Below are 17,637 nucleotides of genomic sequence, written 5' to 3'. Positions count from 1 at the left end.
GTGTCCGCCTGATGCTACTGCCAGCTCCTAGAATACAAGTCTCTGTACCTAATCAAGCAGCAGTACCAGTTAATGGGCCTTTAATACATGCTTCCTGATGACATACCTGCTTAATCGATGATCTCATCTATACCTGCAGGGACTGTTTAAAATCAAAGTTCAAAAGCCGGGCTTCCCTCGTGGCGCAGTGGTTGAGAGTCTGCCTGCCGATGCAGGGGATACGGGTTCGTGCCCCGGTCCGGGAGGATCCCACATGCCGCGGAGCGGCTGGGCCCATGGGCCATAGCCGCTGGGCCTGCGCGTCAACAGGAGAGGCCACAACAGTAAGAGGCCCGCGTACCGCAAAATAAAAAGTTCAAAAGCCATCTGTGGAGGCTGCCGCTCAAAGCCCAATGAAACAAGAGAATACAGGAGCCAAAATTCCTGGGTCTGAGAAGGCCCCAGCATGGTCTCGTTCACTCTCTACTTTCAGTCAGGCTATTTTGTAAGATGACACAACCTCTCCCACCTTTTTGAAGGTTCCTTAATCCCCTCCTTACCCAGTTCATGGACCATGGTCCCCTGTTACAAGCACTCCCTTACATACACCCTTAACTCCCTTGCCCTGCTCTCCATTACAGTTGCACATGCCTAAAAAACACTAACCTGGGTGCTTTCCTGGTGGCGCAGTGGTTGAGAGTCCACCTGCCGATGCAGGGGACACAGGTTCGTGCCCCGGTCCGGGAGGATCCCACATGCTGCAGAGCGGCTGGGCCCGTGGGCCATGGCCGCTGGGCCTGCGCGTACGGAGCCTGTGCTCCGCAATGGGACAGGCCACAACAGTGAGAGGCCCGCGTACCGCAAAAAACGAAACAAAACAAAACAACGCTAACCTGGTTAAATACAACTCTGCTCCAACTCAGTACCTGCAGAGGCACAACTGAACACACACCGAGCTGATGAATTTCACTTGAAATGTGTGGCCCCTAAGCTCAAGTGGGCCTTCTGTGATGCTGGTCATCCTAGCACACTTCTCTCCTCCACTCATTCTCCTGCATGCCCAGATGGCCATTTTGTGCCCTCTTTCCTCTCTCCTCAAATCTCCCTCTATTTCCTTACCCTCATTCACAGCATATGTCCTTGCTTTCAATTTCACCCAGAATATAGAAGTAAAAAAAAAAAGGGGGCTTCCCTGGTGGCACAGTGGTTAAGAATCTGCCTGCCAATGCAGGGGACACAAGTTCGAGCCCTGAGCTGGGAAGATTCCACATGCTGCGGAGCAACTAAGCCCGTGCGCCAAAACTACTGACCCTGCGCTCTACAGCCCGTGAGCCACAACTACTGAGCCTGTGTGCCACAACTACTGAAGCCCACGTGCCTAGAGCCCGTGCTCCGCAACAAGAGAAGCCACTGCAATGAGAAGCCCGCGCACCGCAAGGAAGAGTAGACCCCGCTCCATGCAACTATAGAAAGCCTACGCGTGGCAACGAAGACCCAACACAGCCATAAATAAATAAATAAATTTATTTTTAAAAAAAATTAAGAAGAAACTTTCCACATGCTCCTACCACTATACCCACCTACCTACTTGCTTCTTTGCCTATATGCTCTGCCTTCCCTCCTGTTACCACAAAGAACTGTGTTCTTATCTAAGGCCAACGCTTGACCTGTGGATCAGGTTCCATTCCTTCTTGCCTCCCCAAGGACACTATCCAGGCAATTTCCTCCTCTCTACTGGATCATTCCATCAGCGTACAAACAGATGCTGAAATATCTCCCGTCTTGGGTGGGGTGGGGCGTGGGGAACCAACTCTCAATCTCTCATCCTCCTCCAGCAACCATTCCACATACCTGTACCTCCCACTCCCCTTTATAGCAAACTCCCTAGAGTTTCGCTATTTCTATCTTCATCAAGTCCTCTCCTATTCCTATATGCTTGAACCCACCCCAATTAGACTTTCACCCTCACGCTCCCTCCAGCACTCCACTGAAACTACTTAGGAGGGTAGTTTGGGGGTCCCCAAAATGACTCTCACGTTGCTGAGACCAATGTCATTCTCAGTCTTCAACTTACCTGACCCACCTGCAGCACAGGCCACAATTACTCACTCACTCTATCCTGGACTTTCTCCATTACTCTCTTGGCATTCCTCCTTTCTTCCTCACTGGAGGCCCTTTCTCAGTTTTCTCTGCTTAGTACTCTTATCACTCTCACCTGTCATGTAGGAGAAGGCCTCAGGCCTCGGACCTCTCCTCTTCTCTATACTCACTCGCCAGGTGATCTCACCCCAGCATGTGGTTCTCAATATCCTTCAAATTTCTCTCTCTAGCCCAGACCACTCCCCTGGACTTCAGAGTCTGAGAGTCAATCGACAATTGGTTATTTCCTCTTGGATGTCTAACAGGCACCTCAAACTTGACATCCAAAACTGAAATCCACCTTCCCCCAAACCTGCTGTGATCTTATCCATCTACTCAGATTACTGCACTAGCCCCCTAAGTGGTCTCCTTTGGCCCCTTTGTCCTCCTGCAGTGGGTTCTCAACAACAGAGCCAGTTGCCTTTTCAAAAGGTAAATCAAAGCTACTTCTGTGTTCCAACCCCCCGCACCCCGCCAGTGGCTCCCCATTTCACACAGAAAACCCAAAGTCTTCACAAAGTCCTCCAATGTTCTCCCGTGGCATCTGGCTTTCTGACCTCCATGTCCTGCCGCTCTTCCCCTCACGCATCCTGGTCTTGCCACAATGGTCTCCTTGCTGTCCCCAGTCTCAGGGTCTTTGCATTTGCTGCCCTCAATGCCTGCATAGCATACTCCCTCACTTTCTTCTGGTATTTGCCAAACTGTCACTTTATCAGTAAGGCCTTCCCTGACCCCACCCCTACCCTCTCCCCTGTAATTTAAAGTATTACCTCATACCCACTCCAGTATATCCCATTCCCTTTCTCTGTTTTGTATTTCTCTAAAGCATCTATATACTATGTATATATATATATATATATATATGTATATATATATATATATATATATATATATATATATATATATTTGTGTTTTTTTTTTTTTTACTAATTAATTTGTTAACTGTCCAGGAGAGCAGGATTTTTTGTCTTTTTTATTTACTGCTGTTTTCCTAACAACAGAGTCTGACAGGTAAAAAGGCACTCAATAAACCTGTTGAGTGAGTATTCACTTCAATCACTGAAGGAGAGATTTGGGGAAAAGGGTGAAGAGGAAGGATAAAGTCAATCTCAGTACGGTAGGAAAAATAAGGTGCTTCCAGGAACTTACCTGCTCCCCGACTGGGAGGGTCTCGGGCTGGGGGAGGTGGCCTATTACTCTGTAAAGAAGGGGAGGCTGAGGTGGGTGGAGGAGGCGCTAGGCCTCTGACAGGCCCTGGTGTCTTCCTATGCAAAGAATTGTGTCTCTGTGGCAGCTCAGGGGCTGACTCGTTAGTGGGACTGGAGGGTCCATTGGGGACCCCGGGAGGCTGGCGGTAAGGCGGCGGAGGAGGAGCTAGAGACTGGCCACTTGGTCCCGTTCTGACATTCACAGGGGAAGGAGGCGGCTTGACTGGGGGTGGAGCAGGAGGTCCCTCTCGACCAAGGTGAAGCCTCTGTCCAGGTGTGGGTGGCAGGGGCTTCTCTCTGTTGTAGGCTGCGGCTTTGCTGCTGTGCATAGGCAGAGGTGTAGGGGGGGCGTTGGCACGCCGCCCCGGGGGAGGCGGAGGAGGGGCGGAGGAGCTGTGCTTCATGCCCGTACTGCTGGTGGTATTAGGCCGAGAGAGGTCCGGTAACGAGGGTCTCTGCATCCGGGGCAGTTCTGGGAGTGAGGCTCGGTTGCTGTCTGTATCATCCTGAGGGCGCCCGCCGGCTGTAGACCCTGGAGGCCTTGGGGCAGCAGCTCGAGAACTGGAGACTTGTAGGGCTGGCTTACCAGCTAGGTTCTCTACAAATACAACAGACAGCACTGGGTCAACAGAGCTGGACCTATGTTGCTGGGTATCTCCACGTCACCCCGCCTCCTTAGTGCAACCTGCACGGCAGCAGGGCAAATACCTGTACAATTCTGGGTTTTAACCTGGTTTCAGGCTCAGGGCCCATTAACAAATACTACTGATGCAAGTTGAATGCCTTCTTATTTACCCTCAGCTTTTGCTTTATTCCACTTTATAACTCCTCCCCTGCTCCCACTCCTCCTCCTTCCCATCTCTACCACACTCCACAACCCCAGATGGCCCCCCTGGGACCAGTCAGAAATGAATGCGCTTGGGAAATATCCTAAGAAAGTACTTATCACATACCTGAACCGTCCTTGGCTCCCACAGGGCGGAGCTTTGGCACTCCTCCTTGGAAGAGACCTCCCTTGGGCTGCACGGCAGCTGCTCCAGAGCCATAACCACCACTGCTTCCTTTGGGTTCTGGAAAGCACACCATTAGGATTTTCATTTCATATGCTCTGAGGCTGGTGACCAAGTCAATCCTGAGGAGAAACCCCTCCTCTATCTGGGCTTTAATTTGCAAACAAACCGATATTGCTTTTGCCTTTCCACTGAAATAGAAAGCTGGGCTTCTCTGCTCCACAGCTTCATGTAGGTGTGGGGATGAAACTCTGTGCTGTGATGAAAGAGAGAAAACAAAAGGAGCGAGGAGCCGATCTTCCTTTATTTAGGGCAGAGTGGTAAGCAGGATGAAGACCTGTTCAACAGAGTTCTCTAGGCCTTCCTCTCCAAGTCCCAGATGGTGAGGGGGCTTAATGGCTCAGGGACCCAGGTGTGAGAAAACCCCCAGGGGCCTTTCAGAATGAACACTTGTAGCAATTATAAAATCATCGTTGGCTTCAGCTTACAGGTTTTTAGGACTGTGGTGGTCTTCTCAGAGAAAAGCCAAGGATATGCCCTAACAAGCACTAGTTATAGTAGGACATGGGAAGCTTAAGACCCCGAGAATGCTTCTCAAAGGTCAAAAAGAAATTTCTAAGGTATTCCAATGAACAGATGAGAAGACAGCCAAAGAACATCCCAAGACAAAACTCTCCCACTCACGACCCAACAATAAAAATGACAGCCAAGCCTAGTCTCCGAGTCAATCCTGGGATCCCAGTGGTTCATTAGGAGATGACGCTTAGACTCACTCTCGAGGATGGGAGCACTGCGATCATTAACGCTGGTCACCTTCTTCAGCTTGGTCCCTTTGCAGATGTCCTGTAAGAGAGCACCTCGACCCCGCTGCTCATCTCTACTCAGCTTGGGCAGCTCAGTGTTGGCCTGAAGGAAGAGGGAAACATAAGTTCACCCTCAATATCCCCTTCATCACAAGCTCGGGATAAATGCCTTAAGCCAAACTGGATTCCACGAGATGCCTGTCTAACCTAATAAGATATATGTGCCAAACGACAGTATCAATGTCCATTATCCTCCTCCTTAGACCTTTCTCTCATGCTGTACCTTCTGTGAAGGGTATGGGTCTTCCTCTGTTCAGAAGCTTCTGACAGGAGGCCTGCACCAATACTTACTGAGCACCTCTGTGCTAGCCTTGTGTGTCGGACACTTTATTTGTATCATCACCACCAAGGCCAATGTTTATTGAGCCCCCACTATATCCCAGGCATTGTGCTAATAATAAGCACATTACTTTCATTATCTTGTTTAAATCCTTAAATATTCCTATCACCACCAACAACAGGAGCATAGGGACAGACAGCTAGATAAATGGAACAAAACAGAAAGTCCATAAAGCAGGCCCAGTTCTATATAGAAATAATAAAAGTATATTTCTTCAGTGCAGAAAGGATAGATTATTAAATACAAGGTGTTAATAACAAGTGGTTAATTTTTTTTGGCCATGCCGGGCGGCATGTAGGATCTTAGTTCCCCAACCAGGGATCACACACACACCCCCTGCAGCGGAAGCATGGAGTCTTAACCACTGGACCGCCAGGGAAGTCCGACAAGTGGTTAATTTTTAGAAAAAAATAATAAAGTTAAATACCTACCATAGCACTTTACTCTCAAATAAATTCTAGCTGAATTATAAAATTCAAGTGTAAAAAAATAAAACCACACAAGTACTATATGGAATAAAATAGGTAATGGGAAGGACTTTCTAATCAAGACAACCAAAATACAGGAAAAGATTGGCAGATTTGCTTATTACAAATTATTTACTTAAGAATATAAGTAAATTGGGCTTCCCTGGTGGCGCAGTGGTTGAGAATCTGCCTGCCGATGCAGGGGACACGAGTTTGTGCCCCGGTCCGGGAAGATCCCACATGCCGTGGAGCAGCTGGGCCCGTGAGCCATGGCTGCTGAACCTGCGCGTCCAGAGCCTGTGCTCTGCAATGGGAGAGTCCACAACAGTGAGAGGCCCGTGTACCACACACACACAAAAAAAACACCCCAAAACAAGAATATAAGTAAATAAGCAGATGACACACTGGAAGAAAAATTGTCTGTGACAAATGTAACATATGATAGAAACAAAGGTAGTGGCCTAAATCTACAGAGCATTAACATATAAAGATGACTTAGAAATCAGTAGGATAATAAGCAAAAGATATGAACAACACTGCATAAAAGAAGTAAAAAGAGCCAACAAATATGAAAAAAAATCAACTATAATTTTTAAAAATGTAGTGTAAAACTGCCATTATCTACCTATGATACTGGTAAAGGTTAAAATTACAAAGAGACCGCTAGCTTTGTGAAGGCAGGGACCACTGCCTGTACAGTGCCTGGCACACTGAAGGTGTTCAAAACAATGTATAGAATAAAAAACTGCCCTATGGTGATCATAAGGATCCAGGAAAACTACTACTACTACCTGTGGTAGGATAAATTGGTATGATTTTTCTAGAAAGTAATTTATGTATCAAACACCTTTTAAAAGTCTAGCACAAGAATTCTACTTCTAGAAATTAACTTTAAGAAAATAATTGGAGAAGTGCACAAAGATGATAATAATAGCAAAAAACAGTTTATAATAGCACAAAGCTGAAGTAATCTAAAAGTTCAACCAAAAAGAACAACGACGGTATAATCATACAGTGGGATGCCAGTTAAGCTCTTAAAGATGTAGAAGTAAGCATTTTTTCATGGAAATAGATATCTGACACAATCAAGCAAAAACTATTATAGAACAATACATATAGCATGATTCCAGTTTTTTACAGGAGTAATAACAGGACCTATCTCATAGGGTAGTTTTGAGAATTAAATGACTTCAATAAATAGTAGCTAGCTTATATTGTGAAGAAAAAAAGGTACACACATACAGAAAATTTCTAGAAGGATATACACTGATACTAGCAAAAGTTAATTTGGGGTAATAATTATTTATGTTTATCTGTATTTTCTAGTTTTCCTACAATAAACATACAAAATATTAACAAAGGTTAATTATAGATTAACATTTTCTATGTTTATTGGTGTTCTCTAATTTTTTCTGGATTTTTAGTACAGTAAAAATTTTTTTAATGATATCACTAAGCACTTAATGACATGACAAGCCATTCATGATGTATTAATGAGGAAGAAGTGCTGCTCAGAAATCAGTATGTATATAAAGCACAGCCTTTTTTTAAAAAAAAAGGTAGATGGGCTTCCCTGGTGGCGCAATGGTCAGGAATCTGCCTGCCAATGCAGGGGTCACAGGTTCGAGTCCTGGTCTGGGAAGATCCCACATGTCGCGGGGCAACTAAGCCCATGCGCCATACTACTGAGCCTGCATTCTAGAGCCCGCGAACCACAACTATTGAGCCCATGCGCCACAACTACTGAAGCCCACGTGCCTAGAGCCCATGCTCCACAACAAGAGAAGCCACCAAAATGAGAAGCCTGCGCACCGCAACGAAGAGTAGCCCCCGCTCACTGCAACTAGAGAAAGCCCGTGCGCAGCAACAAAGACCCAATGCAGCCAAAAATAAATTAATTAATTAATTATTTTTAAAATGGTAGACAGATACAAAAGTAGGAAGGAGGGAGGGGAAGGCTAGACACAAAACTGTTATGAATGGTTGGATTATGGGTAACTGCTTCTTTTTGCTTAACCACAGTTCATACGTTTCTTGAACATATTACTTTTGTAAAGAGAAAAATATTACTAAGCATGTCCAAAATTGAGCTCATATCCTCCTCCATAAACCTGCTTCTCTTGTAAATAGCACCAGCATTCAATCAAACCCCCAACTAGAGTCATTCAAATCTCCTTCCTCTTCCATCTGTCATCAGACTCTTAAGATTTTACTTTGTCATTGTCTCTTGTCTCCACTCTTCATCCTCACTGCTTTAGTCCAGACTCTCATTTTCAATTGCTGCAGGTTTCTGTCTCCAGTCTCAACCTCCCTGTCTGTAGCCTCAACTCCCAACCTACTGTCCACACTGTGAAGAGTAACTTTCCTAATATAAACCCAAGCAGGTTCCTCCTGCTGCTGAAGAGACTTCAGCATCTCCCCATCATGACCAAGAGAAAACTCCAAACCCCCCACCTACACCTCCAGCCTCAGCTCCCACCACACCCCAAAAATTACAGGAAAAAAAAACAGAGGTTGGCAGACCTGAACTCTAGTTCTAGTTCTGAAACAAATTAGCTAGGTTAAGTCACCTTTCCTCTTTTAGGGCACAATTTCTCATCTGTTCAACACACACACACACACACACACACAAGCACACACGCACACACACACACGAGATGAAGCACCCGGGTTCCTTCCTTCTTTCTCATGTGACTCCAGGTGTCACAACTCAGATATAGTAAAAGTGGCTGTCTCCTTGGTTCAGAAGCCACATTGCTTTTTTTTCTTCCTATTACTGAACCTTTAGTCTTCTTCCTAATTCCATTAACTCCTTTCTTTCCTAATATGGGGCGTGGGGGCATTTAGACCTGATGGACTTGACTTTAAAGTGAACTGATTTGGAGTAGAAGAGAAGGAAATGAAATGGCAGCAAGAAACAACAACTAGGAATTGCCATCCCTTTTCTCAAAGATGCAGGGAAAAGACACATTGACCTTTATATTACAATAGTTTTAGGGAAGACACACTAGTTCCTACTCTGATGCCACCTGCCCAAATCTCCATTTAGACTGACCCAGGATAAAAAACCAAGACAAGCCATTATGGTCCTAAGAGGACTTCTCAGGAATCAGAATGAATTGAGGAAGACAGACTTTACTTATTTATTCTCCATCTTCCTATACCACATGTCTTTGAGAACACTATGTCTTATACCAGGAAGCCCTAAGTATCCATTCAGGTCTTGAGATAGCCAGGTGGATGGACTACCTACCTGATTAGAAGTGGGAGGTGGAGGAGGACCGGGGGGTGGTGGAGGGGGAGGAGGAATTGGCATCCTTGCCCTGTTTGCAGTTGGCACTGCTCTCTTTCCTTTTTAATCTGCAGCTTTAGGTCACTCATATACCTGCAAGTGAAACAGAAATAAATTCATGAGAACAACTTTGCCATGAGAGACACTGAGTACCAGGAGAACCAGAGGACTGAGCATGACACCAGAGAGAAACTAGGCACTCATCTCCTAGTCGCACTGTGATATAGTCCAGGGCTCGGTAAATCTTTTCTGTAAAAGGCCAGATAAAAAAATACTTTAGGCTGGGCTTCCCTGGTGGTGCAGTGGTTGGGAGTCCGCCTGCCGATGCAGGGGACATGGGTTCGTGCCCCGGTCCGGGAAGATCCCACATGCCACAGAGCGGCTGGGCCCGTGAGCCATGACCACTGGGCCTGCGTGTCCGGAGCCTGTGCTCCGCAACGGGAGAGGCCACAGCAGTGAGAGGCCCGAGTAACACACACACAAAAAAAAAATTTAGGCTTTGTAAACCACATATGGTCTCTGCCGCACGTTATTCTTTTGTTCTGTTTTGACAACCTTTTAAATCAATAAACTTTATTTCTTAGAGCACTTTTAGGTTCACAGCAAAACTGAGCAGCAAGTACAGAGTTCCCCTGAAATCCCTGTCCCCCCAGCCACACACAGAGTCCCCCACTACCTATACCCTGCAGTGATACATTTGTCACAACTGATGAACCTACACTGACACCTCGTTATCATCCGAAATCCACAGTTTACATTAGGGTTCACTCTTGGTGTTGTACGTTCCATAGGTTTGGACAAATGTATAATGACAACTCTCCACCAATGTCGTATCATATAGAATCGTTTCACTGTCCTAAAAATCTCTTATGCTGTATCTATTCATCCCTCCCTGCCCCCCACCCCTGAACCCCTGGCAACCACTGAGCTTTTTAATGTCTCCATAGTTTTGCCTTTTCCAGAATGTTGTATAGTTGGAATCATACAGTACCCTTTTCTGATTGGCTTCTTTCACTTGGTAATATGCATTTAAGTTTCCTCCATGTCTTTTCATGGCTTGATAGCTCATTTCTTTTTAGCACTGAATAACATTCCACTGTATAGACGTACCACAGTTTGTTTATCCATTCACCTTTCACCTCCTGAAGGACATCTGGGATGCTTCCAAGTTTTAGTAATTATGAATAACGCTGATATAAACATCCTTGTGCAGGTTTTTGTGAGGACATAAGTTTTTGACTCATTTGGGTAAACATCAAGGAGCATGACTGATGGATCATATGCTAAGAGTATGTTCTGTAATACACTGCCAAAATACCTTCTGCAATGGCTGTACCAATTCGCATTCTCACCAGCAATGCATGAGAGTTCCTATTGCTCCACATCCTCGCCAGCATTTTGGATTTTGGTCATTCTAATAGGTGTGTAGTAGTATCCCGTTGTTTGAATTTGCAATTCCTAAATGACATATGATGTTGGAATATTTTCATATGCTGACTTGCCATCTATATATCTTCTTTATTTGAAATTAATTAATTTATTTATTTTGGCTGCACTGAGGCACGCGGGCTTAGTTGTGGCATGTGGGACCTTAATTCCCCGAACAGGGATCGAACCCGGGCCCTCTGCATTGCGAGCACAGAGTCTTAACCACTGGACCACCAGGGAAGTCCCTATATATCTTCTTTGGCGAGGTGCGTGTTCAGGTCTTTTGCCCACTTTTTAATCAGGTTGTTTGTTTTCTTATTGTTGAGTTTTAGGAGTTCTTTGTACATTCTAGATAACAGTCCTTTATCAGATGTATCTTTTGCAAATATTTTCTCTTACTCTGTGGCTTGTGTTCTCATTCCCTTGATTTTTACATTTTAAAAATGTAAAAACCAGGACATCCCTGGTGGCGCAGTGGTTAAGAGTCTGCCCTGCCAATGCAGGGGACACGGGTTCGATCCCTGGTCCAGGAAGATCCCACATGTCACGGAGCAACTAAGCCCGTGCACCACAACTACTGAGCCTGCACTCTAGATCCCGCAAGCCACAACTACGGATCCCCTGCACCACAACTACTGAAGCCCGTGCACTGCAACTACAGAAGCCAGTGTGCCTACAGCCCAAACTCCACAACAAAGCCACCGCAATGAGAAGCCCGCGCACCACAACAAAGAGCAACCCCTCCTCACCACAACTAGAGTAAGCCCACGTAACGAAGACCCAGTGCAGCCAAAAATAAATAAATAAAATAAAAATAAATAAATAAACTTATTAAGGAAAATTGTAAAAACCATTTTTAGTCATTGGGCCATACAAAACAGACAATGGACCAGATCTGACTCATGGGCCACAGTTTACTGACCCCTGGTATAGTCACATCACTGGAATCTGATAAGAGCGTAAATACCACGTGAGAATTTATCCAGTTATCAGTGGCTTAATACTTAACACTCAAAAAGTATACAGTTGTCTCCTTATTACAGTCTGTAAGTAATCCTCATTTCACAAATGAGACTAAAGCCAGGGAACTTTAGTCTTCATAAGACATTGAAGTAGGGGGCAAAGATAAAACTAAAACTCAAGAACAATACCCCCCAAAAGTCACCCCAAGGAAATCCCACTTCTTGAACCCTCAAAAGTCAAAGCCAAATAACTGCAGAGGTTTGGTTCTAAACCCTTTACATGGGTGATCAAAATCTCTCTGTGAATAAAGTAACCACTTAAACACTTCTCTCAATGCCCTGAGAATGATAAAAGGGCAAATATTCCAAAGGTTCTATAAAGCCAAGAACCTTTGTAGGTAGTAAATTTGATCAAAAACATGACCGTTAAATTAACCTCTTCAAAATCCCAACTCCTTCCAGTGGAATGCCACTCTAGGCTGGCTGCCCAACAGAGCTTTTTGCTCCAACCACAAAGAACTGTACAGTACTTTGGCTAGGTGGTTCCCACAGGGAATGATGTCTGAACTCACTTCAAGGAACGAGCAGCTGACTCCCCTCTAAGGGAAATACCCTCTCATTTCTGTTTCAAAATTAAGTCTAGTCTTTCTTTGCCAGGAATCTAACATACTAGGCTTGAAAAATTGATCAAAATAGTAAATCCTCATAAGCAGAACATCTATCTTGGGGCGTGGGGGATGTTAAAGTGAAAGAAACAAGTGGAGAAGAAGAAAAAAACTTTATTCTATTAAATTCCCTGGGTTCACTATGACCATTGCACTCAAGTTCCCATAGCAGTCTTAAAGCTAGCAGCCCAAGGATAAGGAAAATAGTAGTTTATTCAGAAACAAACATTTTCAACTAATTCCAGTCACCTCAGTTCCCACCTTTTCTGGGTTTCCAGTTCTACCTACTTTGGCCATTGCCACAATTGAAATGGTCTCCTAGAATGACCCAGAAAAGAGATTCAGACAAGTCCCTAGTTCTTTCCAGATCCACAGCTGATCCAATCTACATGCTACGGAGTAAGAAATGACATAAAGGGACAAACTTAAGTCTGACAGTGAGAGTCATTTATTAGGCAAAGCAGTAGTTCTCTAGCAAGGCAAATCTTTTTTTTAAAGTCATCCACTGCAGAAGACCACTAATACATTATGCAGTTAAAGATGCCTTCTTAAAATAGGCTCAATTCAAACTCCAATTTCAAAGCAGACTCATCAAAAAAAAAAAAAAAATCACTTTTGGGAGTTCCCTGGTGTCCTAGTGGTTAGGATATTCTGGGCTTTCACTGCTGTGGCCCGGGTTCAATCCCTGATCAAGGAACTGAGATCCTGCAAGCCATGCAGTGTGGCCAAAAATAAAAATAAAAAAAATCACTCTCAGCACCATGGTTGACTACCAGCAGTGGCTCTCAACTTTTCTTCTTTCTCCACAAAGACTGCAGGCATGATGCCCTCCTATCAGGGACACTGAGCAAACAATGATACACTACAGTAGAGTATTATCACTCCTATTTTCCAGGTGAGGACCCTGGAGCTCAAGGAGTGGGGTTACGTGGATGCACACTAGGGAAAGAGGCACACTGACTGAGCTAAGCGCAACCCCCCAGATCACTCAGGAGTAAACTGCAGAGTTAGGACTCAAACTCCGGTCTCCTGATCCCTTTCTATTTCACCAATCACTATGAAAAAAATCTCCACTGCAAGTTGGTTGGGTTTAGCAATTTTCTACTATTTTTCCTAAATGAAAACTTAACCCACTCCAAATTCCTATCTTAGTGATGGAATACAAACAGATCTCTATATTTTCCAAGAGCAAACCAATTTATATAAATTTAAATTAACACAACTTTCCTTGCCTTGAAGATTCCCTAAAGAAGCTTTATTCAAACCAATTCAGGATTGACACTACAAGCACTAACCCAATGCAGAGGGTCTGCTTTGAGAACTGCTTTCAGTTAAGAACAAATGAAGCGGGCTTCCTTGGTGGCGCAGTGGTTAAGAATCCACCTGCCAATGCAGGGGACACCGGTTCAAGCCCTGGTCTGGGAAGATCCCACATGCCACAGAGCAACTAAGCAACTAGAAGAAGCCCATGCACAGCAATGAAGACCCAACACAGCCAAAAATAAAAATAAATAAAATAAATAAATTTATTTTTTAAAAAAAGAATCTAACATTCCTGAAGATAAATCTGAGATTAAACTAAAAAAAGGAAAAAAGAGGGTTCATCACAGAATTAAGTCTTTCCTTTCTGACCTATTAAATTAGAACTACAAACCTCACCATCTGTGTTCTTCAGAGTCCCTGATTTTCAGAAAACGTCTCATTCCCTTCTTAAGCCTTTCCACTTAAAAACCATGATAGCTTTTCACATCCTCAGGAGTCAGTTTCTCTGAAATAAAGATCAGAGAGCATTATTTCAAGTCTTCTTAATGTCAAATTTATCACAGAATTCAGAGATAAGTCTCCATAAAACTCAAGCAATGCACTTTTAAAAAGTGCTCTCTTCTATTCCTCAGAAGACAAAACCTATTTTTCTATTCAATTTTCAAATATTCGTACACTTTAGGAGCAGGAAACCTCCTGAGGACAAAGACAGAAACTACTTCCTTTTACATTTGATAAATGAAGAATCCAATTTAGTTGTTGCTTTTTATCATATATTTTAAAAGATCTAAGAGGTATTCCAGTTACCACTACAATTCGAGGGCTTTACTCAAATGGTATTCTGCTGTTATAAAACTCAGGTTTCAATACCAAGTTATTTTACAAAGAAAAAAAATTTTATTTTATATCTAAATCTTAATGACATCCACTTTCATACTGAGCGACCTCAGGTAACAGCACTCTCCTTTGATCTCAGCTTTGATTACAGAGTAAATTACAGTTTTTGTACCAAAGTACCCAACAAAATCCCACAGGGGGAAAAAAAAAAAAAAAGCACCTGACCTTGAACATTTTTAAGTAGGCTGTCTCCCTCAGCAAAGTCTCAAGGGCCTTAGTTCTACCTTACAAGGCTCAGTCATATGGATAGGAATTTGGGATGTCAACAAGAAAATTATCTCTCCTTTGTTAAATACATGTTCAATTCTTTAATATCTTATTCAACCACTTCGTAATATAAAGAAACAGAGAGACAGCTAAAAGAGACATTTCAAGATTCTCACTGAAAGACCATTTAGCTCTGTCTACTCTGTCTCCAGATAATCTAAAGAGAAGACAGTTGTGACTTCAAGAGGAAAAGGTTCCAAATGTTCCCCCAATGGAATTCTTCTGATCCCATAGTTCAAAAACAAACAAACAAACAAAACAAAACACCTCTCTAACAGTATGAGAGATGGAAAATAAATATTCAGCAGAAAGAGAAAAATCAGTTGCTCTAGGACAAAGAAAAGTCACATAACAGACAATGGGGTTTTTGTTTGGTGCATTTTCATACCAGGTGGATAGAGGTGGCAAGATTTTCCAAGCAAGGACATTAAAAACTCACTGATGGGACTTCCCTGGTGGTCCAGTGGGTAAGACTCCAAGCTCCCAATGCAGGGGGGGCCTGGATTCAATCCCTGGTCGGGGAACTAGATCCCATATGCATGCTGCAACTAGGAGTCCGCATGCCACAACTCAGAAGTCCGAATGCCACAACTAAAGAAGTCCACATGCCGCAACGAAGATCCCATGTGCTGCAACTAAGACCCCGCGCACCCAAACTAAATATAAATAAGTAAATAAATAAAGTTTTTAAAAATAGGTTTTACCGATATTAAAAAAAAAAAAAAAAGAACCATTGATGAATCAGCTGTTCATGACCATTCAATAAAATAACCAACCCTAGAAACATTCCCATCAAACAAGTGCAAAATGAGCAAGCCCACTTTGCATATTTCTCAACCATGTTACCGACAAAATCAATAGCAAGAAACTAAGGGTAACTGCAGCAATGAAAATAAGTAGAAAATGATTAGGTAGGTTTTTTTTGGCCACACCGTGCGGCATGCAGGATCTTAGTTCCCCGACCAGGGATCGAAGCCGGGCCCTTGGCAGTGAGAGTGCAGAGTCCTAACCACTGGACCACCAAGGAATTCCCTGAATGGGTAGGTTTTTGTTAAAACTGGATTCCAAATTCAACAGCCATCACCCCATTCTGATAAGCATTTCATTTAACAACTATTCCTCAAATAACCCTATAATGGCCCTGATACCAGTTTAGACATTACCCTGAAATAAGAAACTTTAGAGTAACATTTCATGTATCTGTGTCCATTTTACCCAATGAGCTCTTAAGCACAGACAGCACCATATCCTTCCATAGTTCTTTCCTATTATTTTACAGCACAGAGTAGGGGCTCATCTGTCACTTGCTGAACCGAACCAAATTTAAAAGTAGCATTGTCTGAAAGAGCAAGCAAGTCTGAGTTGAGGGGAAAAAGCAGTGAAGGATGGATCAATGTGCCAGAAATGGGAAAGACAAGAAAAGCGGTAAGGAAGAAACACACGTCTATATACACATGTGTAGTTCAGTGTTCCAAAAAATCTTAACTTGCTGCATTTATTCATTCACTAATTCATCTATCATATAAGAAACATTTATTGAGCACCCACTAGGTGCCAAAGCATTGTTCTATAACAATGGTTCCCAAGCGGGCTGATTTTGTTCCCCAGGAGACAGATGGCAATGTCTGGAGACATTTCTGACTGTCATGACTAGGAGGTGCTACTGGCATCTAGTAGATAGAAAACAAGGATGCTGCTAAACACTCTATAGTGCACAAGGCAAACTCCCACAACAAAGATTTTTCCCGTCCAAAAATGTCAATAATGCTGAGGTTGATAAACCCTGTTCTAGAGGCTGAACTAGACAACTTTTTATAATCTTGGGGTCTATATTCTAGAGGAAAAGATAAACAAGGAAACAAATATAACCTCAACATTTCCATTACTGACAAAAAGAATGAAAAAAAGAAAATCATAAAGGGAGAGTGCAGGAGTAGGGTATAGTGTTCTCTTAGATGAGAGGGGCGGGGGCTGGGGGCTGGCCCTCCAAAGAAGTCTCTCCATGAACAGCCAAGCCCTAGAAACATCTGGGGAAAGAGCATTCCAAAAAGAATTCACAAACATCAAAGGGACAACCCCCTGAGATAGTAATGAGCTTGATGTGTTAGAAAACTAGTGAAAAAGCCAGAGTAACTAGAACAGGGTGAGGTGAAGAGTGAGAGGAGATGAAATCTGAGGCCTCTGTAGGCCATCCTCCAAATCCAAAAGTAGTATCCTTCTCCATCCAATATGCCTTTTATACCAAAGAAGTCTAAACAAACCAACAGCTTCACACCCAAAGTAAACAAGTTCCATCAGTTATCTCGTTCACTAATCCCACAGACTGTACCTCATCTCTCGTTGGCTTGAGTACAGCTAGGGACCTAGGTACTAACTGGAAGCCTTCCAGGGTTAAAAGTCCCCTGATGGCAGTCTGCCTACCTGTCCACCTGCCCTTCAACTTTGCTCCTGAAAAGCAGTACAGTATGGGGAAGGAGGAGCTCATTACCACAGTGGCATAATGTCATCCAGTTCCTAAGCCACAGAACCCCACATAGGATAACAGCTAGGAGCTACTGCCTAGGAGTATTCACATGCCACTGCAGGAGACTAACGAACAGCAGGAGCCAAACAGGTTCCTATAATTACGGAGGAACTGATGTCAACACAGAACTATGAACATGCCTCCATGTGTTCTAGGACAGAAAACAGCAGACAGTTTCCACTAAAGCATTTTTGGTTTCTCTAAAATACAAGGAAACAGACTAGAGTAACATTCTTGTTATTCATATTTTACCAACCTCCTCCCCCCAAAAAAGCTTTATATAGTCTGAAAATAATCTACAGCCCTCATCTCTCAATGGAAAAGGTGCTCCCT

The 17,637-nt window shown here is 43.6% G+C and overlaps 1 protein-coding gene and 1 non-coding gene across 4 annotated transcripts in view; both read right to left on the bottom strand.

The window, feature by feature from the left end:
- The window catches only part of WIPF2 (WAS/WASL interacting protein family member 2), a 42,570-nt gene that overhangs the window by 11,622 nt on the left and 13,311 nt on the right, over nucleotides 1-17,637 (bottom strand). For 2 of the 3 annotated variants that reach the window (XM_059047444.2, XM_067020776.1), the window contains exons 2-5: nucleotides 9,260-9,391; nucleotides 5,110-5,242; nucleotides 4,280-4,396; nucleotides 3,268-3,924 (exon numbers count right to left, since the gene is read on the bottom strand). In XM_059047444.2, coding sequence (XP_058903427.1) covers nucleotides 3,268-3,924; nucleotides 4,280-4,396; nucleotides 5,110-5,242; nucleotides 9,260-9,322 — 970 coding nt within the window. In that variant the 5' untranslated portion in view covers nucleotides 9,323-9,391. Of the gene's footprint in view, nucleotides 1-3,267; nucleotides 3,925-4,279; nucleotides 4,397-5,109; nucleotides 5,243-9,259; nucleotides 9,392-14,007; nucleotides 14,122-17,637 lie in introns of all 3 variants that reach the window. The other variant, XM_059047446.2, reaches the window with a different exon arrangement.
- On the bottom strand, nucleotides 10,894-10,966 carry TRNAA-CGC (transfer RNA alanine (anticodon CGC)). Its single transcript has one exon. It is a non-coding gene; the product is annotated as a tRNA-Ala (tRNA).

The sequence above is a fragment of the Kogia breviceps genome, chromosome 19 (assembly GCF_026419965.1).
Source record: "Kogia breviceps isolate mKogBre1 chromosome 19, mKogBre1 haplotype 1, whole genome shotgun sequence".
Lineage (NCBI taxonomy): Eukaryota > Metazoa > Chordata > Mammalia > Artiodactyla > Physeteridae > Kogia > Kogia breviceps.
This window is presented reverse-complemented; position numbering and strand designations above follow the sequence as displayed.